Source organism: Malaya genurostris, chromosome 3 (genome assembly GCF_030247185.1).
Source record: "Malaya genurostris strain Urasoe2022 chromosome 3, Malgen_1.1, whole genome shotgun sequence".
Taxonomy (NCBI): domain Eukaryota; kingdom Metazoa; phylum Arthropoda; class Insecta; order Diptera; family Culicidae; genus Malaya; species Malaya genurostris.
Genome location: NC_080572.1, coordinates 37354244 through 37377220, shown reverse-complemented (window position 1 = coordinate 37377220; position 22977 = coordinate 37354244). Strand labels below are relative to the sequence as shown.

Sequence of the window (22977 nt, the reverse complement as noted above, 5' to 3'; positions counted from 1 at the left end):
GTTCTGAACAAACTTTCTTATTTATATTCAAGATTTAATGGAAAGTTTTTTTTTTTTAAAATGCTATAGTAATATTTATGGGAGTATAAGTATCATGAGAACATGAGGCACCATCACACCACTAGGTGAATCAAAGCAGGTTTTTTTTTCAAGTTCATTAACACGCGTAAATATTGTTAAAATTGTGAGTAATAGTTTTGAAGATTTTGGTCTGAAAGTGTAAATAGATATTGCTTTACATTACATTAGACGTTTAAGTGATGATTAAATCAAACGATGCCTTGGGAACATTAGTTTATCTTTCAGAGAACAAAATGCCAAGATTCATAACGCGATTGACATCACTTCCGAAAACCGGCTGTCGAGAGTTTTACGAATTTTGTAAACAAATCGTTTCTTGCACTGTATTTTCAACGAAAAGTGTATATTATTGCATAACGCAATGAATATTCCAAGTATTCCCGGCAGCTAGCTACTCTGAGCATTTAACACATACTAATATTATTGGTTCTTTTACTAACCAGCTACCCTATCCCGTGAAGCATGTGAAAATGCGAAGGATTCCCACATATTTATGCATTCAGACATAGCCGGTGCCGGTGTTGATCAGCATACAAGTATCATCCAAACAACTGATAAGCGTTAAAACGATGTCATATAGGGCTATTGTACCAATAGTCATTTCATTATTCGAATCGCAATATTTTTTTGCCGATTGCTCGACTTTCAATCAACGAATTGTGATGAAATTGGATAACATTTCTTTGTTTCGGCTCTAAAAAGAATATCACTAAAATAATAGTTCGAAAATTGAGCAATATCGCAGTTAAAGCGACGTGTGTGTATGTGTGTGTTTGTATGTGTGTATGTGTATTAGTGACAAATAATGTTACTCGATTTTCACAAACTCGAATTCAAATGAAAGGTCTTATGGTCCCATAGATCGCTATGAAATTTTATTTCAATCCGACTTCCGGTTCCAGAATTACAAGGCAATATGTGCAAATCTATGAGCAAATGCTCATTGAATTTTGTCGGAAATTTTCTAACCGATTTTTTACAAACTAAGGAGCAAATAAAAGGTCTTGAAATTCTTTAAGAAGTCCCCAACAAGTTGATCCAGATCCGACTTTCGGTTTCGGTATTACAGTGCGATTAGTGGAAATTTTCAATTTTATGAGTATTTTTTCACAAGCGATGGCGATACGAGGTGCACATTTTTATAAAATTTACTGGTAAATTCATCTAACTGGCAGATCCTGTTAGTTGGTGGATATATAAAACTACATGGGGCTACTAGTGCCCGGTTTCCGCTTCTGAACGCTCCGTTAATAGTAAAGAAAAGATCCAAAAACGGAACTCACTCCGATTCCTCAGCAACGGTTAAACTGATTTTCAGAAATCATGATTCAAATTAAAGCTCTCAGTGTATTTAAAAACAATGTGCAATTTCATCTAGATCTGACTTTCGGTTCCGAAATTATAGGGCAATGAGTATCAAAACTTTCAAAACTTGGCAAAAAAAAATATGCAAAATTGGTGCGCATCGGTACGTGCTGGTACGGAAGAAGAAGAAAACGCACCCACCTAGCGTGCTTGGTTCAGTTTTATCAGACCCTGTCAGCTTGGAGCGAAATCAATCTTCAGTTCAACAACGCCATCGCACGGTATCACATTCAACATATCATGTCAATTGTATGGGTGTGCAGTGCTGCTATTTTGGCGCGCACGAATTTGACATTTCTCTCCCCTGCTTCAATGTACGAGATTCGATGCGGACTCGCCTGAGGGCACCAAAAAAGGATGTTGCCAATGATTTGTTCAAGAAATGTGAGAGCTGGATATCTTGTTAATATGGTGTCTTTGGTTTTATATAGCGTGCAGGGTTGTCACATTTAAATCTAAATTAACTTGACATGGCTGTTTACAAATTGAAAAAGTGATGGTAGTTTACACCAAAGAATTTTTTTGATTTTATTCAAGTTTGAAAAAAAAAAATCTTGAGAGAATTTTCTAGTGATAAAAAAAACATAAGTAGTATGAGAAAGGTATCATTACATCACTAGGTGGATTAAAAAAGGTTTTTGCCTTTCTTTATAGAAAGGTATTAGAATTACTGCAAAAACAAACTTTTGAACGGAGCGTCGGAGACCCATGGTGTTATTTACCATTCGACTCAGTTCGATGAGATCGGAAAATGTCTGTGTGTGTATGTGTGTGCGCACTTTTCGAAGATATTTTTACACGATCAATTTTTTCAGAGATGGGTGAAAAGATTTTAACAAACTCATGCTCGTTTGAAAGCTACTGTCGGGCCATTGATCAAGTTCAAAGATCGAATAGTTGTGACTTTTGGTTCCGGAGATATGATTGTATAAGTGACGTAACCGACAAAACGCGTTGTATTTTTACCGCGCAAGTTTCTCGAAGATGACCAAACATAAAAAGCTATTGTTAGGCCATTGTTCAAGTTCGAAGACCAAATGGCTGTGACCATTGGTTCCGGAAATTTAATGGTATAAGTGACCTAACCGACAAAACACGTTGGTTTTTTGCCGCTCAAATGTATAAGGGTGCCAATATTTTGGAAATTACTTCTAATTTTGTAAAGCGCTATTGTTCAAAAGTTTAAGCACCTCGAAAAAAGTCCTCATGAAAAATTTGAGCTAAATCGGACATGGGTAAGGGGTGCTGCCCAGCGGTTAAAGTTTGAAAATTTTCGATCTTGAAAAAGCACCATAGGGAGTACATGAAATTTCCGAAATCGAAAATTTTTTTGATGCCGAAAATCTTAAAATTGAATGAAACGTCGAGATTTGGTGTTGTCTTTTTAAATCGACTTTCTGGGACTTTGATATTTTTCTAAGCCCCAGAAAGTCGGTTTATTAAAACAAATCACTCGTGAAATTTATCCAAATCCGACTACCAATTCCAGAATTACAAGGAAATGAGGCCTTAAACTTTCAAACCGTCGTTTAGAGCGACGATGCGAAGAACTGAAAAACTTTAAATTCGGCTCAACACTGTTTACAAATTTAAAAGGTTATACTATTTTATTCCACAGTGACCCTTCGCAGCTACCGAGGCTGGCAATGTGCAGCCACGAATCGATTTGAATGAAGGCACCTTCTATATATAGCAGAGACTCGTGTGGCCTACGATTGAAAAAGTAAGTAAGTAGGCGTACTTTTTATCTCAGCGCTATATAATCATTTAAAGCTCACTAAGATGCTACGTTAGTACAGTGATTTTATACATTTATATTTCAAATGTGTAGCTTAAACGCAATGGTAAAATTACAATACGACATCTATATACCATTAGTGTTAATTTATACCAGTATCATTTCCATCATTAAATGCTTATAACGTGCTTATCTTCCTGTAATCTCAACTGATTTTGATCAATAACAGAGTATCGGCATACGGATGGTCTTTTATAATATTTTGAACGTTTTTTTCCTAAATATTCAGAGTAAGTACAGTAAGCAAATGATTATAAATAAAAAAAATAAATTTTTAAATTTTAAATCATTTATAATATCACAAGTGATGATTTAAAATTTCAAAATAAGCGGTATTTTATCGCGATAGATTTCATATTTCTCAACAATGATTGCTACACATAAGATTTTTCCAATACTTGCTCCAACATTTGCAGTTCCACAAAATTGACCAATGTTTATATCCAAGTCAATCACCCTAATTCTTGTTTACGGCCGTATGCGATACGTTCGAAAGTATATCAAATTCGTATTCCCGTTTACGTTCGAATCAATCACACTTTTAAACATCGTACATGCATAAAAACAACGCCTATCCAACTTTAAACTATTAGTTCTGGTACAGATTTGAGTTGTAATTAAAAATCTTTGATATCATTTGATATTTGACTTGTTTTCTTCGCTGATTTTGTATTATCATGCTTGCTTACATCCGTATCGACTATTCAACGAACACATACTTTCGAACGAATGCGAACAAGCCATTCTTGTTTTCACTCGAATGTGTAAGAACGCGATTTCTGTGCAAAAGAAGGATCGGCAGCGCAGGTAGTTTTTTAGGAAGATTCCAAGCATCAAGGAAGTGATGCATGCTACATTACAAATAAATATCGGACTCAGGACCAATTTTATTCAAGTCGGTAAATGAAATTTTCAAATTGAACTTCGTGCAAAGTATAAAAAACATTTCAACTAGCAGTCCGATCAGTATGTTGCATTTTTCTTGCAATTTTGTCATGTTTTCGATAGTCTACATATTTAGTATATTGATAAAATCATGCATTTCATATAAAATAAAGCATGTTTACTCATGGCGTATTTTCCATAAAGTACCTAATAGATGTAAAATTTGATGCGTAAAAACTTGGAACCGCACATATATTCGAAGGCTCGCTAGAAAAAAAAAACAGCATTTTACTATGACTGCTATGCTTTCTAAATGATTTATGCAAAGCATAAATTTATGATTTGATTGCCAATTATCTTTAGATTTGAAAATAAATTTGTTGGAAATCGGTTAATCTTTTTTCGATGTGTTTGAACGGTTGATTCGCAATATTAAACTGACGAATCGAAACTACGGTATTTCGTCTATTCGTTCGTGAACGAGAATGGGACTTTTCGTTCGTACGAATTATGTTCGAATACACGAATGGTATGAAGCTAAACTGGCATACATTCTAGCGTTTGGATATGGTTAATCACAAGGATTGGACTGATTTCATCAAGACTTAGCATTTATTTGAAGAAGTTGACTGATTATTGAATATTTTGTGGCAAGCGAGTCGTGTTCGAATTCATTCGATTGAAACAAGAATGGCTTATTCCTATTCGTTCGAAAGTACCCGTTCGTCGTATGCTCGATACGAACATAAACAAGAATGAGGGTGAATACTTTTTGTATTTAATAAAATATTGCATAAAACATTTCTAATCTCGTCGAAAATGTTTCAAAAAGTTCATCCACATTTATCCGATAGGGCGATGCAAAAGCTTCTAAACTATGGCAACCCGGTTTTTGTCTAGCCGAAAACACTTGATAGCCTTCCGGACGAGTCATTTAGCAAAGGCGTATATAGAGGATGAAGCCGGGTGCGGACGTATGGATCGTATAATCATACAAGCATCGGCGGCATCAGTCAGCTACCGGCAGAAGCAGTCCACCGTTGGCTCTCAGAGTTGATTCAGAGCGCCAGTACTTGCGCACATGCCGTGTTGAGAAGTCGGTCATATCACCGAACGCTCTCACAAAACAGCTGCTGTTGTGTAAAGTGAGTAGGAAAATCGAATCGTATCCGGTGGAAATTGATAGGCCTAGGAAGATAATCTGATTGTATCCCGTTGAAGAACATTCATCTCGCAGTTTATGTTATTATCAGCGATAAGAATCGAAATCAATATTCAGTTGAGTGGATTTTGAAGCCTTATCAATTTAGCAAGTGAAACGGTTAAACCGGTTTTAAAAATATTCTAGTGAGTAAAGGTGAAGAACACTGTAGAACTCAAACATGATGGATAATCTGGAATCGAAAATAACATTCGAAATACCGAATCATCTTGATTTCGACAAGCTAATTCGAGGGAACAACCTGTCAATGTTCTGGCCCAGTTTGCACTACCAGCAGAACGCCGTGGACAGAGTAGCGGGGATGGGATCCCTGGGCTCTGCCGGTGAATCAATTTTTGGTGATTACAATTCGAGTGATTTCAACCTATTAAGTAGTCTACAGAGCTTTGCGAGTCATAGTGGATCGGCACGATTGGGCGATGGCAGTGAACAGATGCTGGATCCTACCTACGAGCGCTTTATCGGAGACGTTTGGGTCGGTATCGTGCTGACACTGATGATTCTTTCGTCGATATTCTGCATGTGTTCCTGTTTTCTTTACCACAAATTTCGGCAGTGGCAAAGGAGTGGTGAGTTGATTTGTTAAACCTCTTATTTATCGTCATCGAAAAGCCGAAGTTAAATCTTCGTTTGAACCTTGTGTTTCGAAGGACTCAACAGTCCACCGGTAGAGTACAGAATAACATATATAGTGTTACAATATATGTTACAATTTGAATCTCCGATGAAGCATGACATTAATATTCCAACGATATACTTCCTGATGAATCAAACTTGCTACCAGCAGGACGGGTATAGCGTGATGGTATGATGCCTTTCACGCAGCCCACCTGGGTTCGATTCCCCGCTCATAGGGTCAGAAAATTTTTCTGGCCCGAAGAGGCGAATGACCTTAAGGTTACAAACTCTATAATTGGAAAAAAAATTGGTTCCAGAATATGTAATCCGTAGAAATCATCAATCAAATCGTTAATGAAAATTAATTCTATTTTAAATAGCCCTTATAATTTACAATAATGTAAAACAAATATCATTCTAATGTATGTGTAACTCTATGTGTATGTGACAAATAATGTCAATCAATTTTCTCAGAAATAGCTGAACCCATTTTCACACACACACATATTCAAATGAAAGGTCTTATGGTCCCATACTTTACTGTTGAATTTCATCTTTATCCGACTTCTGGAATTACAAGGTAATATGTGCAAATCTATTAGAAAATGCGCAGAAAATCTATTAGAAAAAACACAATGTGCTTTGTTCAATTTCGTTTAGCGTTCAGGGTTGCCAAATTTAAATCCATATTTTTCAGGAGAAAAGTCTGTAAATCTGTATCGGAGGATCAAAATTCTGTAAAAATTTGTATATGAAAATGATAGAAAATTAAAGGGCAACGAAATGAAAAAGTTATTAAATCGAATCTGTTGACAATGACAGTTACTTTTTCTAAACGCAGAAAATCATGGGGAAAGCCCGGGCATGCTACTTCGTCGAAGGTAAAACCGAATATTCACGGCGCCAAGGTTATGATTTGTATTTGGTGGGATCAGCTCGGTGTGATTTACTACGAGCTCTTAAAACTGGGTGAAACCATCACAGGAGATCGCTACCGAACGCAACTGATGCGCCTTAGTCGCGCGCTAAAAGAAAAGCGGCCACAACATCAAGAGCGACATGTCAAAGTCATCCTTCAACACGACAATGCTCGGCCTCACGTCGCAAAAGTGGTCAAAAAGTACCTAGAAACGCTGAAATGGGAAGTCTTGCCCCACACGCCGTATTCCCCAGATGTGGCCCCTTGTGACTTCCACCTATTCCGTTCGATGGCACATGGCCTGGCAGATCAACATTTTCAATCCTTCGAAGAGCTGGAAAAATGGCTTGCTTCATGGATAGCGTCAAAAGAGGACTCCTTTTTCGAGCCGAGATCCGAAAATTGACGGAAAGATGGGAGAAAGTTGTCGCTAGCGACGGACAATACTTTGAATAATACATCTGTAAGCACTTAGTCGCAATGAAGCTTTTAACTTTGGAAAAAAAACGGCGGAAGCAAAGTTGTACACCTGATATTAAAATCAGAAAATGCATGTTGTTATCCATCCACAACAACTTACTTGCTGTATATTCCTTGAAAATAAAACTTCGAGCATCTCCTGTAATCGTTTTTTTTCGTTCCTTCATTTCGAGCGTGGATTATAAAAACCATAGGTTGCCTAATCAGTGTAAATTTTATGTAAAAATATCCAGTTGTTCCTAAAATATGGTTGCTCAAAGTGGGACATGTTATTTTCACAAATGACCGTTTACCTTGGTTATGTTACCTTGCATTGTAGAGACTTATGGGTAGATTCTGGAACAGACCGAACGAACTCTAAAAATCACTGCATCGATTACTTTCGTAGGAAAATTAACGAGGAAGAAAACCTTCGAGGACTGCAAAACAATCCGACATTTGTAGATAAAGTTATTAACGGAAAATCGACACAAGGTCCGAACAAGGGCTTAATATATCTAGCACCACTGCTGTTAGTGAAAATAATATGATGTGACTTCCTTTTAATGTGCTATAACGGTTGATCTGAGTTATTTGATGTCTTCACGATAGTTACCCAGCTTAGCATGAAGATTTTTTTAAAGTGACAAATCATGTTCCAAAACTTACTGTAAAGACACAAAAAATCATGTAGATTATATAAAGGGTGATCTCCGGCCGATTTTTTTTGTAGAAAGTCAAAAATATAGTTCCACTTTTTAGGTAAAATTTTGCATAGTTCTCATGGGACCCAAAAGGAACACGAAAAGTTTGATGGCACTGAAATCAATATTTTGTCCTACCCCAGTGGTCACTTTTCAACAGAACATCAAATAGTCAGAGCTATAAATTTAGCATGTTTTTCCCGATTTTAACCACCCCACGCACTTGAAATATTTTCATATAGGTCAGTTTTTGTTCATTGGTGATTTTAATAATAATGCATTCTGTAAAGGGTTGATACATAGAAGCATGTTTGCAAAAAGTCAGTAGTCTTCATGGAGTTTACTGATCGACGATTTTGTTTTCTGAAAATTACTTGCGAAAACTTTCTGTTGCAATTTTTTTCAAAACTGCTCAGTTGAACTTTCAGAACGCACCATATGTTTTTAGTATATGTACAAACTTTGTGTATTCAATCGACTCATGTGCCTTATTTACCATCAGTTGCTCTCTCATCTCTACAGATTTTTTGCAGATATTTATTTTGTAATTAACACTGCAAACTGACTAAGAATTTTTCTACGAACAATGAGAGAAAAATTTACACCAAACTTTCATTCATGTTCAATGTTTTATACTTTCTTTCATCTTTAAACATGATGAAACTTACTTCTTCGACCGGGATATTTTCTCCTGGATGTATTTAGGCACTTCAATAAGTGCAACAAAGATAGAGATAGAGATAATTTTTTCGTATTGAATAAGAAATTAATTGAAACGTAAAAAAACGCCTTCATATAAATTACGCAATAATTGATGGAAAACATGTAATCAATGTAAAATAAGTTATACGAAACTATACTGATTTTTTTCCTCTGCCACCACCCCGATACTAGATGGAATACGGAAAATCAGTGCGCACGATCTGGCATCGCTGTTCCGGACCCGGTAGTCTTTGGAACTCAAAAACCTTTTATTTGAATCTCAGTTTGTGGAAATCGGACCAGTGGTTTCTGCGAAAATCGAATGCACGTTTTTTTTAAATTTTTTGCGCGCATATTTTACCACGTTACTCCAGAATAAAAAAAGTCCAATACATAGCAGGTTTGTCCCTATAAGAACTAATTTGAATATTAGATCTCCGGTGAACGACCAAAATGTTTAAAGCCGGTGTAAAATGAATGTCATCAAAAATATTAGCATATGGAAATGGATCCAACGGTGTCTCAGTATCCCTTTTTAATTTGTTTTGCACTTTTTAACCGTTATTCCGGAACTTAACGCCTGATCCAGATAAAATTCAATAGTAGATAATAGAACTATAAGATTTCTTTTCCTAAGTCTGTGAAAATGAGTCAGAGGATTCCATGAATAAAATCAATAGCAGGTTATGGGACTATTTGACCTTTGACAACATTTCAGCAAACCGCTACCCAACCAGCTGATTAGACGTCACTAGTCTCATACATTGGAGCATACGCAGACATTCTTCGAACCCAGTTAACTGAGTCGAACAAACCTTTATTGAATTACCCAGCCATATAGGTGTAACGTTATTCCAATAGTTTCAACACCATCTTTGATTAATCCTTATCAATATTCGCTGATTCTTATTCTATGTTGGACGTCTGTCGGCTTCGTACAGTTAAATAATAATAATAAATAAATAACAGCATCCTCGTACTCAAGCAATCATCGAACCATTTGTGTGTGAAACCAGTTTCAATCAAGCATAAATAATAATATCGAGAGCTTCCGCGTGTACGGGTTCGATATGGTGTACAACGAAATAATAAATGATTTTTTTGCTAACTTCTGCTTGCCTTTACGTTAACCTTGGCCATGCATTCTAGCATGTTGGTGGTTGACAATTGATTACTTTTTCATAAGTATGCGTTCAATAGTTGCCTTCCAACTCAAGTTAATTGACGTTTTATGATCTGAATGTTTGGAATAATCGGTATTTTCTTTGTTACTTCTTTATCTCTTATTACGACTTCTATGACTCATAATCCATTCCAAGCGTAACACATAAAAGGTGATAGAGGGTCAGATTCAGTGGAGAAATATTTTTTAAGCTTTATAGTCACATAGTAATTGATCTTTTTGAAGAGAAACATTTCTGATTTTTCTCCCGGTGTGCTGATTTTTTTTTCGAATGTAACTTTATTGCTCCTTGAAACAAATATGACCAACTGACTTGTCTCTGTTGGATATTTTTCAGTCTATTCTCCATATAGCCCAACGTGTATCTCTTCCGTGAGAAACCCCCTTCAATTGATCCGGTTTTAACAGATCAAAGTTACATTTGTAGTGAACTGATTACTCATGCTGACTTTGAGTCAGATTATCTACCTGTAATGTTCAGAATTATCAAAAAAACTGTAATTAATTTAATTAGTTCTCTATTCAGCTATCAAATAGCTGACTAGTTGGAATAAAAATCACACATTGAAAGTCATGTGAATCGTGAAATTGTATTAGACAATTTTGCTCACATCGATACAGCGATAGATTATTTGATTCATTACATAATTGAAGCTAAAAATATATTATACCTCATTCAAACCTCGTTTGAAAAATATTTGCCGACAACAATATCAAATTTCTCGTGATCTTGCTCCATAGTTAAGGATTTACAAAAGGAAATTAAACATCGCTTTATTTTAGAGAATCAAATACTCGAAAAGTTCAAAAACTTGTTCAACAGTTCGAGAGTGTCCGAACATGATAAACGCAAATAAATCTTCTTATTTATCTACTCTTCTAGACAAAGACGGTCCTAATTATTTCATCAAAATAATTTGAAAATATGTAACTAATAGTACTTTCCCAGCAAGCTATCGTAATTGTAAATCTGAATCGCTACCCGTACGAGTACAGTTTTCCTTACAAAAAAATACAGAATTGCGGAGGCAAATGATATCTTAATGGTAATAACCAAACCATGTATATAAAAGAGCTATTAATATTATAATATAATTAATTCATATTACAATGAGTAATACATTTGAAAAAAAAACAACTGACCTGTGGACTTTATGCAGTATGGAGCTAACACCGAATCTCAAATGCTATGATTCCGAAATCATGGTATTTGAAAATTCAGCCAGAAGCAATGTACTTTATAGTTTTTAAAACTATAATCTCATTATTGTCCTATTTTGAAGTTTTATTGGTTGAGGTCTTAGCTAAAGTTGAAAAAGTCTGCCTTTTTAATTGTAATATTGTAGACCTGCACCAACTGAACTGAGGTGCTCAAGATCCACAGGCTGGAATGAACGAAACATGTTTTTTGCATAAATATCTGTTTATCAATTTTATTTTTATGTATTACATCAACGTTTTACAGTACAAGTGTTTTGACCCTTTGGCCTTTCATCTTTGTTGTTCATACGATTCGTTATTAATAATAGGTGTTTTAGTTACTCTTGTTTTACGCACTAATGTTTAATCATAATATTTATTTTAATTATTAATAAAATATCTACCTACGTATAACTATCCTTAACCTAATACGTACAAATTTTGAATTATTTGTATTTCAGAGGTTGAGCACCTCTCTTCAAATTTCGTGCAGTATTGTGCTAATTTTGTTCTAGTATATCCAGGGAGGCTATCTCATGTCCTTGTCTAAGGAGGCAGATTTAGAATCATCTTTAAGATCTTACTTCAAATGCGTTGGAGCCTAGCATGTTGTTCTAGCACACCCCCACCAAACAGGGACTGTGTATTGCGGGGTAGATTATTTGTTTATAGACAGCCATCTGATTCTTCAGCCGAACACATTTTAACTGATGTTTTGGGTTTGAAACGCGTCGCTTCTCGGCTGGTGCCAAAAAAGCTGAATTTCATTCAAAAACAGCGTTGGTTGTGTCGCGTATAACTATCCTTAACCTAATACGTACAAATTTTGAATTATTTGTATTTCAGAGGTTGAGCACCTCTCTTCAAATTTCGTGCAGTATTGTGCTAATTTTGTTCTAGTATATCCAGGGAGGCTATCTCATGTCCTTGTCTAAGGAGGCAGATTTAGAATCATCTTTAAGATCTTACTTCAAATGCGTTGGAGCCTAGCATGTTGTTCTAGCACACCCCCACCAAACAGGGACTGTGTATTGCGGGGTAGATTATTTGTTTATAGACAGCCATCTGATTCTTCAGACACAGTTTAGATATTCTACAGATCCGCGGATACAGAGACCTGAAGAGTATGATGCATTTTTAAACGATTTTGTCGACATGCACGGAACCACCCGCGATCCCATTTCAACCAGAATATTAGTTGATTTTCTGAATTCGATTGGTTAAAATTTGGTACAACTAATCGATTGTTGTTTTAACTAAACTGTCATTTTTGTTTTTCGATTAGCAGAAACGATGGTTGAAACAACTAATTCAACTGTTTGAAAAAAAAATGCTGTCAATTAGTGAGGACACATACCTTTCAATTTCAACAAATATTTTAGTTGAAATAACTGGTGTTGTTATTGAAACAAAATTCTGTTAGTTGAAAAATAAATCGGTTTTATTTGTTTGTTTATTTTGAGATCAGTAAAGATCTAAATTCTAAAAAATACTTCTGATTCGATCGGAAATGATTGATGTAGAAAAACGTTTTTAATCAGCAAAAGTGCCAAAAGGGGCGAGTAAACTAACAAAATTATTAAATTTACCTAAAATGATGCCTTCAAACGGTTGAACTAAAGTTATGCACTGATAATTTTAGTCAATTTATATGAGCTTGGGTGCATCAACCACTGGGAATTGGAATTTTGCGACGGCAATTCAAACGCGCCATCCAATCGCAGCGCGTTCTGTGCGTTTGAAACCCTTCGCTCCTGTTACTTTTATAAATTAAATTCATGTCAAAAAGCGTTTTATTGCTAATGCATGAACATCATTATCGGTATCAAACAGCTGGAAGTAAAACAGTCTGCTGGAAGTAAATAATGATCGAATTTGAAGCATAAAATTTTTGCGCATACCTGAAAGATTACGAGATGATCATTCATTAACATTTTCTAATTTGTCACCAAATCTTTTTCATCTCAAACAAGGTTAAATTTATCACAACACCGCTGTTAGATAAACACTTGTTGTCATAAATTTCTCAAATCGAATGAACACAATTTCACCAAACGCTTTAATCATCGATGTTGTTTTCATTGACATTTTGAAGCGACGCGAACAGATTTCAACTAAAAAAGTTGTTGATTTTGCATTGCGATAATTGTTTTGCTTTCAACTGTCTCCGGCATTTGACAGCATTCAAAACAACATATTTTTCAACTACTTGAATATATGCAAATCAAAAACCATTTTGGTTGAATCAAAAACAAATTAGTTAAATCAACTATCGCAAAAATCAAAAACTGCGATATCGCAATTTTATGATCGAAGGGTTCTCCGTGTGTGATCTCAATATCAGATGTCTGTCAAAGGTGTGTCCTAGATAGATAACTTCATCGGACCATTGGATGACCTCATCACCGAGTCATATTCGATATTCGTCTGATGGAGCAAGTTTTGGAGGTCTTAAATGTGGAAACAAAATGACCTGAGTTTTACGCTGCATTGATCACAGTTTTCCAGCTTAGAGCATCTGTCTGTAATTTATTCTTCAGAGCATTAATGACACTACCTTTGTACAGAACGGTAGTATCATCAGTAAATTGTGACAGAACACCACTTCTCTGCAACCTGTTTAGCTGCTTTTGTCCAAGAATATCAGAATTTTTCTATAGTTGTAACTTGTAATTTGTATTGAGACAGTTCTCTTCACGAGAGCCCAATACCGCTCGATAAGTCGCAACTTCGGGATGATAGGTGGATTAGACTCTTTCGGCACAACTTCGACTCCATTCGTTTCATACCATTGAAAAAAATTGGCGTTGTGACAAGATTTAAAATCAGACCAGAATAGTGAAGAAACGTCATGAAAACAAACGCTTCTTTAAGCATTCTTCACGGTATATTCCCTTGTTTACCGTTCCGGTGGTGATGGAGCTTTGACTTGATCTACCACAACTGCATATTGCCTGCCAAACCAAAATGTTTTGGCTTTCGTCTTCAATTTGAAATGCTCCTCTACGCTGTTCCGTTGCATGGTAGTATAAAATGGCATTCCGGTAAACTGTTAAGAATCATTCAGCACATAAGTTTCATCGTTCATTATCACGTAGGAAAACTTCGTCGAATATTCGTGATACAATTTGCGAGCCCGGGATTTAGCCATCACATTCTATTTATCATTATGGTACGGTACAGTTTTCACCTTGCCGGTGCTTAAAAGTATGCTCAAAAGGAGACATTTTCATTTTTCTAGCCACAGTACGTACCGAAAGATCTGGTCTCTTCTGCAATATTTGCTTTACCTTCGCGTCTTTATGGTGGATACTGTGATCCGTTTTTTCCCTTCTTAGCTATCCTGGCTGTAGTCAAACGTGTATAAAGAGATTTAGGAACGTTATGGACAGATAAAATAACAGATAAAAGAACGCTATTTTGCAAGCTTTATTACTAACAAATACGAATTTTCATTACAACCGACAACACAATTGCTTTTCACTCTTGCTCTTCTTCGACGTCATCTTCGATTTAGAAGCTTGTAGTATCACCGAAAGTTGATTTTACACAATGAACAGACATACGTTCATCAGACTGAGAAAAATTTCACGCGTTGATGAAGTATTTCCAGAGATATAGGAGATCCAGAGATATTTAGGGGTGTCCAGATTTTGTCGCGAACAAGTCTTACTGGAATATACCTTATGATAAAAAAAGAACCGGAATTTTCATTTTAAAATTCCCGCGCTTGTCCAATCGGTAAACTTTTATTCTCTCAACGTTGGTAACGCTTTTATACACATTCTGTCAAATGCTGACGCATATCGTACTATTAGTTTTGTTTTGGCGGCTATACAAAGAAGTTGAAAATTTTTCGTGTGGGGATTTTTATAATGAATGAAAATTTAGAACAACGTGCGTGCATCAAATTTTGAAATTTTGTGTTGCAAATGGATTTAAGTGTTCCGAAATGTTGAAAATGTTAGAAAAGGCCTTTGGTGAATCGTGTCTAGGAAAAACACAGGCATACGAGTGGTATAAACGCTTCAAAGGTGGTCGTACAAGCTTGGATCATGATGAGATCCCTAGCCGCCCAACAACATCTGTTACTGAAGAAAACATTGAATCGGCGAAGCAAATCGTGTTGCAAAATCGTTCTGTACCGATTAGAGAGATTGCTGTGTTGTTGGGAATCTCTTATGGATCAGCCGAACACATTTTAACTGATGTTTTGGGTTTGAAACGCGTCGCTTCTCGGCTGGTGCCAAAAAAGCTGAATTTCATTCAAAAACAGCGTTGGTTGTGTCGCAGTTTTTCTCCAAAAACTCAACCAATATCATCAACCAAGCACCGTACTCTCCAGATATGGCCCGTGTGACTTTTTCCTCTTCCCCAGACTCAAATTGCCATTGCGGGGAACGCGTTTTGAGACCATAGAGACCATAAAAGAGAATTCGCTGCGTGAACTAAAGGCCATACCTTCGGCGGCCTATAAAACTTGTATGGAAAATTGGATCAAGCGTTGGCATGCATGTATTGCCGCAGGAGGAGAGTACTTTGAAAGCGATAATAAAGAAATTTATTAAAATTTGAAATTTTGCATTTTTGAATAAAGTTCCGGTTCATTTTTGATCATAAGGTAACAATACAATGTTAGTATTACATCGAATAGTAAAAGAAACCATTAGGTCTAGGTTATTGATCGATGTTTTCCTTATTATGTTATGTAGTTAAGACATAGCGTGCCATTTTACCCCCGTTCCTCTATCGCTTGTCCAACAATAGATGAATATTTTTTTAGAAGCAGGGTCAATGAACATAACGTCGCTACTGCTTACGGTGCACATGTGGTCATCCGAAATAATTTATGTTATTCTCTTATTGTTGTGTCTACAAAAGTATGCAGCACATGTTGCTATTTATCGATCGATCTTCGGGTGAATTACTCCTTCTTCTGAGAACAAAACCCTATGGTAAACGGAGGGCAGGTCCCTCTGTTTTAGCAAAATAAACTTTTACAATCAACGTTCAGACAAATGTAATCCTTATCCGAAGTATTTAGCGGTAACACAAATTGGGAAAATATGTCATGGTGAGGTTGTTCTTGTCAGTTTGACAGCACATTGCGTTAGAACACAAAAGAAATCCATCCGAATATAGACATATGTGCCAAACGTCACAGTGAACAAATCCTTCTCGACAAAGTGATTAACATTACGCTGTTACTGTAGTTGTTTACCGGAAAAGAACAGCAATGTGAAATAGAGAACGTTGAAGGCAAGCGGGAAATGAATATCATTCACATGTGAGTGTGGCTGCTTCCGTAATTTGCATAAATAAGTTCGTTGGCTACATAGCTTGGTTAGCTGATTTGTAAGCAATATCACCGTTTTGTTAACCCATTTAAACTCAGCTCCGGCATATTGTGCGTAAATATTGAGCTGGTAAGTGATTTTTCAATGTTTTTTTCACTTAACGGAATGATGATACATTAACTGATAATAGAGTACGGGCATGTGATATTGGTATTACGCATCGTAATACCATAATTAGATAATGAATAGATGCGATGCAACATGACAAAGAAGTTGCCATTTGTGGTCTAAGGGAGAATTGCCTTTTGTACCCCGAGAATGCACTGACTTTCGAATGGTTGGAAACTATAAAAATTGGGAAATAGGGGTAAATGGTATACAGAATTCGTGATCACAAGTTTAACTTGTCGCTAAGACAGGTTTGCAGTTATCAAATCTAAAAAAGAAGTGATTATATCAGAGCTTAAAACTTTACATTCCATTCTGTGTCAGGAAATGCAAGTAGGCCAAACATTAACAATGGATTTCTAAATGGATTTCCACATGGATCTAAAGCTATATACGTGGTATCCGTCGTACAAGATACTGTGATTTAGATGAGTCACACGTAGTCAATCTTTGAAGGAGTTTCCATTTGAATAACAGAAGATAACACCCGGAGATATAAATTGTGAAATTCACAAGCTTCCTATCAGTAGAATTTTTTACGTTAATTTTAATAGGAAGTATGCATTAGTTTTTCTTCTTCGATGTATCTCTGTGATAAAATAAAATATTGATATTTTCGGACTAATTATACTAATATTAATAAATAATAGTTATCAAAGCTTTGCATTCAGGGCCGCCAAGAGGGGAGGGGGAAATAGAGGAATCCTCCCGGGCCCGGACTTTTTCAGGGGGCCCGGAAATTCAAAATTGTTTTTTTCATTCTTCATAACGGAACAAAATATCAAAAATCGAAACAAATTTTGCTTACGAATTATTTGGTTAAAGTAATGTATTCAAAAATCTCATGATACGATGACATTCTTATACTCAAAATGTTCCTTAATTTTCATGTTTAGGGGCCCGTAATATTGCTGTCCCTCCGGACCCGAATTTTCTCTCAGCGGCCCTGTTTGCATTTTGAAGTGTATATTCCACGTAGCTGTTCTTGAATAACATTTTTTATCCGGATGTAATATCCGGTTCCGGGAATACAAGATTATCATGTCGAAAGATTTCATTAAAACTTGTAAATAAATAATTACTTTGCAAATGTAATCTCACTTCGGCTATACCGGTCTCTTGATTCCAATACGGAAATTGTGATCAAAAACTCAAAAATAAAACTCAATTTGATTTCTCGGTGCTGGAAAATCCGATTTGCTTAAACTTAGATTCAAATGAAAGGTCTTAAGATTTCACATGAAACTGTTGAATCTTATTCGAATTCCACTTTCTGTTCAAGAGGTTTACGAGTGTTAAGGCTTCGTCCATGTACCATGCGCGGGGGTGGTTTAGGTAATTTTCGATGGAAATTTTTAAAAAATTGCCAAAACCAAAAACATACAAACCTTGAAAAACCTTTATCTATCTGCAGGGCAGCAATAACTGAAAAATTCGGAGAATTTTCCGAGTGTTATCGAAAATAGCTCTAAAAAGTGAGTGTTTTTGTTAACTTTTACAATTATTACACACATTCAAACTGAAGCGATTTTCTTCAGTTCATTGCAAAATTGATCTTGTTCTATGAGAAAACTTAACCAAACTAACGTTATTCCGTTTATAAATTGAATTAGCATCATTGCAAAATAATTTGTATTTCATTGAGTAATTTCAAATCGTCAAAATACAACTAAATCAGATATATGAAATACGTTGATTTTTCATGAAAAGCGTGGAAAGCTTTTCCTAAAATGTGTCTGAATGTAATCCTTGCAGCCAAAAAAAGGTTTATATGAAAAAAAAATCATATCATCGTATTATTTGCGCAAATAATTGTGAAAGATCACAAAAATACTTATTTTTCGGAACAACACTCGTAAAATCCTCCGAAGTTCTCAGCCATTTTTGCCTGCAGCTAGATAAAAGTTTTTAAAAGGACTGTGTGTTTTTGGTTTTGGAAATTTTTTCAAAATTTCCATTGAAAATTTCCTAAAACCACCCACGCACTTGGACGATGGCCTTTCAACCATCAGGACGACATCAAACAAAGTTTTAAACTCTTCTAGATTCTACTCAAAACTGTCCCACTTCACCGGTTTCAAACTAACCTAGGAAGAAACAAGTTTTCAATGGACAAGATGGTCACGGGGGAGGTGGAGAAGTGGACGAAAGGGCAAGCGGGAGAATTCAAAAACAAACGCTTTTTTGAGAAGGGAAAAAAGTTTTTTCATTTAAATTATTGACCATTAAACTTTAATAGTTTTAAGTACGAAGTAACTAATTAGCATTAGCATTAGAGACCGCCCGTGTGTTGCTACTCCGTTATTGATCAGAACCAATTAAGCTTGCAAAATGTTTTTTTCTGAAACAACTTGCTCGGGAATAGCACTGAGTTTCACATTGTGTAAACTGCATTGATCCCTGCATGCTGATCAACACAGACGCCGGCCACGTCCTAAGCCAGATCTATTTGGGACCATCCTTTTGTTCAATGTATGTTGTTACTAGTGACCGAGGAATTCTCTGTATTTCCACGTGTATCACAGGAAGGGGTTGTTTGTAATAAATTTTCGAATAATATTTTCATGTGTTAATTGCTCTGGGTAGCCGGCTACCGAGAATACGTTGCAATTGTATCGTGTTTCTGTAATTATATGTGCTTCCTACTAAAATACAAATTTTTTTTCGATACTCGTAAAGCTCCGGACAGTCGACTGTCGGGAGGTTCGATATCAATTCATACATTTAATTCACTGTGTTCTGTTTTGCCTTTTTCATATAGAAAGGTTATGCAATCACTGTGAAAACCGACTTTTAAACCGAGGCCCGGAGGGCCGAGTGTCATATACCATTCGACTCAGTTCGTCGAGTACGCAAAATGTTTGTGTATGTGCGTATGTATGTATGTATCTTTTTTTGCACTAACTTTTCTCGAAGATGGCTGAACCGATTTTCACAAACTTAAATTCAAATGAAAGGTCTTGTGGTCCCATACAAAATTCCTGAATATTATTTGAATCCGACTTCCGGTTCCGAAATTATGGGGCAAAATGTGCAAAAAAATGTGAAAATAAGGTTGAGCTTGAGCGACCACCCCGGGTTGCTACTCCGTTACTGATCGGAATTAGCTGAAATTGTACAGGGAGTTTTTAGATGATCCGACCTAGGACTGGTAAATCATCCTTCAATGTACAAGGTGAGATGAAAAAACTGCAACCAACTTCAGACTGCTGTCATTTCTAAACCGCTCGTCCCACAGCTGTCAGATTTATTCTAGTGACAGCTCATTATATTATTTACAAGCGCACAAAAGCATTTTGGTGGGAATTTTTCAGAAAAAAAGTTATTTGTGATGGAATTCAAGTGTGATAGTGTGTACATCTTCTGGTAATCCCAGAAATCATTGATCAGTACCGGCGCCGGCCAGGCCCGAACGTAGATCGTCTAAGGAATGGGAAGGGGTGTTAGTCCAACACTTGTTGTTACTAGAGGCCGTATATACTACTGCGCACTCCACAAGTGTCACGGGAGAAGGATATTTGTTAGTAAAAATATCAGTATTGGTATTTTTCGCGCGCGACTCAGTATGCTCCGGTTTCAAGATGCTCGGATGCACCACTAAACTTACTGAATTCCCAAGTGAACGTTTCAACAGTATCCTATATTGAAGTCCCGGGAAGTTTTGATTCACAGCTTTTATTCGAGGAAACTGAAGAAAAATTTGCAATACTATCGCGTAAAGAATAAAAATTTCCTCCTAGTGGACCCCAGCCCCTATGCAAAAAAATGTGAAAATAAGTGCACTAACTTTTCTCAGAGATGGTTGAACCGATTTTCACAAACTTGGGTTTAAATGAAAGGTATGGGATACAAAATTCCTGAATATTGTTTGGATCCGACTGCCGGTTCCGGAGTTATGGGGTAAAATGAGCAAAAAAAAATTAAAATATGTTTTCTAGCTTTTCTCATAGATTTTCATGGGTTCAAATGAAAGGACCTGTGGTCCCCTACGTAATTCCTGAATTTCATCTTTATCCGACTTCCGGATCCGGAAATATAAGGTAAAGTGTGTTAAAAATTGTATACCATCACTGAAAAGGGCGAAAAATCGTAAAAAGTTTTCTAAATCGACCTAAAATTTTCTCCAATTAATAGTTTTTATCAGTAGACGGTCAAACAAACCGATTTCGGTTATTCGTTTTAGGAATCGAAGAAAATTATTTTTAAGAATGATTGGTATGATTGATATGAGAAAGGCATCATTACACCACTAGGTGGCAGGGCCGGTGAAACATGTTAAACCCAGGTGGGTAATTTTTCATACTGCGTAGAACGACCCACTATTTCCAAGTATTTCTCTATTCTAATGGAAATGATATTTAACCCTAAAAAGTGCAGTCGTTTTTTAAATAAAATATTGATTCTATAAAACTTTTCTTGAAACGCGTAAATTAGAAGTTTGAAGAGTTTTCGGCACTAAGTTTTAAAACAAAATTTCGCATCTAAGATTTAACCTGGTTTCACAATCACTGCCAATATTTGTTTTCAATTCAAGATACCAACCTTCAAAGAACATTTAACATCAATAGCACTACGAACACTGAATCTAATTCATTTATAAAAAATAGAAATAACGAATTCCGTGTGTCGTGTGCTGCTAAAACATTGCTTTTTAAAGGGAAAAAACGTACAAGCCCAGCTGTAGCTTGAGAAGTGCTTTCCCCACTAGGATCCATTAAAAATGAAGGTTTGTGGTATTCAGATTTTGAACGTGGCTAAATGAAGCAGTCAATCGGAAAAAATTAAGCAAGTGTTGTATGAACGCAAAATCAAAGTTCGTGAGATTAGATATGCTGAGATCGTTAGCACATGAACTGGAAGTTCTTTTACGATCTTGTACGAAAATCTGAGCATAAAAAAATCGTCGCCGAACGAACCTCGAACACGGCCGCTCATAATCAACAAAAGTCTGCTGCTATAAAATGGAATGCGTTGGTATGGAACAGTAAGCGAAACATGGATCCATTATTGTTATCCGGAGTCATACCAGCATTCAGACTGGGAAAGCCATCTGAAAACGTAACATATAGCTGGAACAATCATGGCATAAGTTTTTTAGATATTCGAGGTATAATTAGCATCGACTATCTTGAACAGGAAAGTACCATCAAAAGTTAGTCACCGTTAACCAAGACAATGCACCGTCCCGTTACTAAAAGATTTCTGCCTTTCTGCGGTATATCTTCACAACCTTGCTCTACCTTGAGAACTAGCATTCTATAATTTTGATTTTATTTATTATTCCGAATTATAATAAAAATATTCTTATTATTATGTATAATGCTAACATTTCCATTGTTTTTTGTTCGAAATTTCAGGTGGGTAATTACCCACCTTTGGAATTTTCGGGAGGGTAGTGCTACCCACCGTACCCACCTCTTTCACCGGCCCTGCTAGGTGGATTAAAACAGTTTCTTTTTTCTTTCAGTAATACTGGCAAGATATCACTCGATTATCACTAATCAAACATCAACGCCTTACGCGATACGAAGTAATGTCGATATCTACTCCATAACCAAAAACATAAAATACTAAATGGATTCTCCTCGCAGTCTGAGATATATTCTCATATGTCTTAGTTAAGAAATATCTGCACGATTATAAACTTAACGCGCGCTTCTTTAACCCGAAGAAAAATAGATCCATTGATCAAATATTCCCCGAATAATCAACGCGGAGTTTAGTCAAGCTTGATTTTTCGCAAGAAATATAATAAGATTGTAAACATTAAATTGTTGTAAACATGAGATGACACACCACTACTGAGAAAATAAAATAAATAAATACTCGCGGATGGATTTGCTGCAGATCAATTTTAGACTTTCAGTTTGAATCACACGATTGACTTGTAAATTTTTACACATTCCATATAAATCTGATAAAATAAATCTGGTAACACCGACAATGATATGCACATGGCGCTTCGATCGGTTGACGTAAATTCTGCGGCAAATTCGCATCGCTTGGCGGTAAATTTGCAGTTCTCGTCGCTTGAACATTTTTCAGTTTCGCGAATCAGCAATATATAAATCACTCAATTCACTTTTCACTACTCAACTAACATTGCCACAGCTGCACTATCACTCAAGATAACTGCTTCGATCAATTACTTTACTATAAGCTGTTTGATACACATTGAAATTAGACATTCTTGGGGGCAACACATCGCTCTCCCAGTGATATTTAATGTAAGAAGTAACCGATTAGAGCAAAAAGCATATACTTCTTTTATTCCTTTTTTGTCTTTGCTGCCTACACATTTGTCCAACCTTCTGTCTATTTGTAAATTTGTCGTCAAAAAATCCCCCCTTTTGATTAGACCAGTTAGCAAGTCCGG

General features: G+C 36.1%; 1 protein-coding gene across 5 annotated transcripts in view; it reads left to right on the top strand.

The window, feature by feature from the left end:
- Window positions 1-22977, top strand: part of LOC131435468 (protein commissureless 2 homolog) — an 88918-nt gene that overhangs the window by 26656 nt on the left and 39285 nt on the right. For 2 of the 5 annotated variants that reach the window (XR_009230501.1, XR_009230498.1), the window contains 2 exons: window positions 3065-3169; window positions 22069-22289. Coding sequence is in view for 1 of the 5 variants with exons in the window: in XM_058603383.1 (XP_058459366.1) it covers window positions 5512-5920 (409 nt within the window). In the remaining 4 variants the exon portion in view is untranslated. Of the gene's footprint in view, window positions 1-3064; window positions 3174-5173; window positions 5921-22068; window positions 22290-22977 lie in introns of those variants that run through there. The other 3 variants (XR_009230497.1, XR_009230499.1, XM_058603383.1) reach the window with 3 other exon arrangements.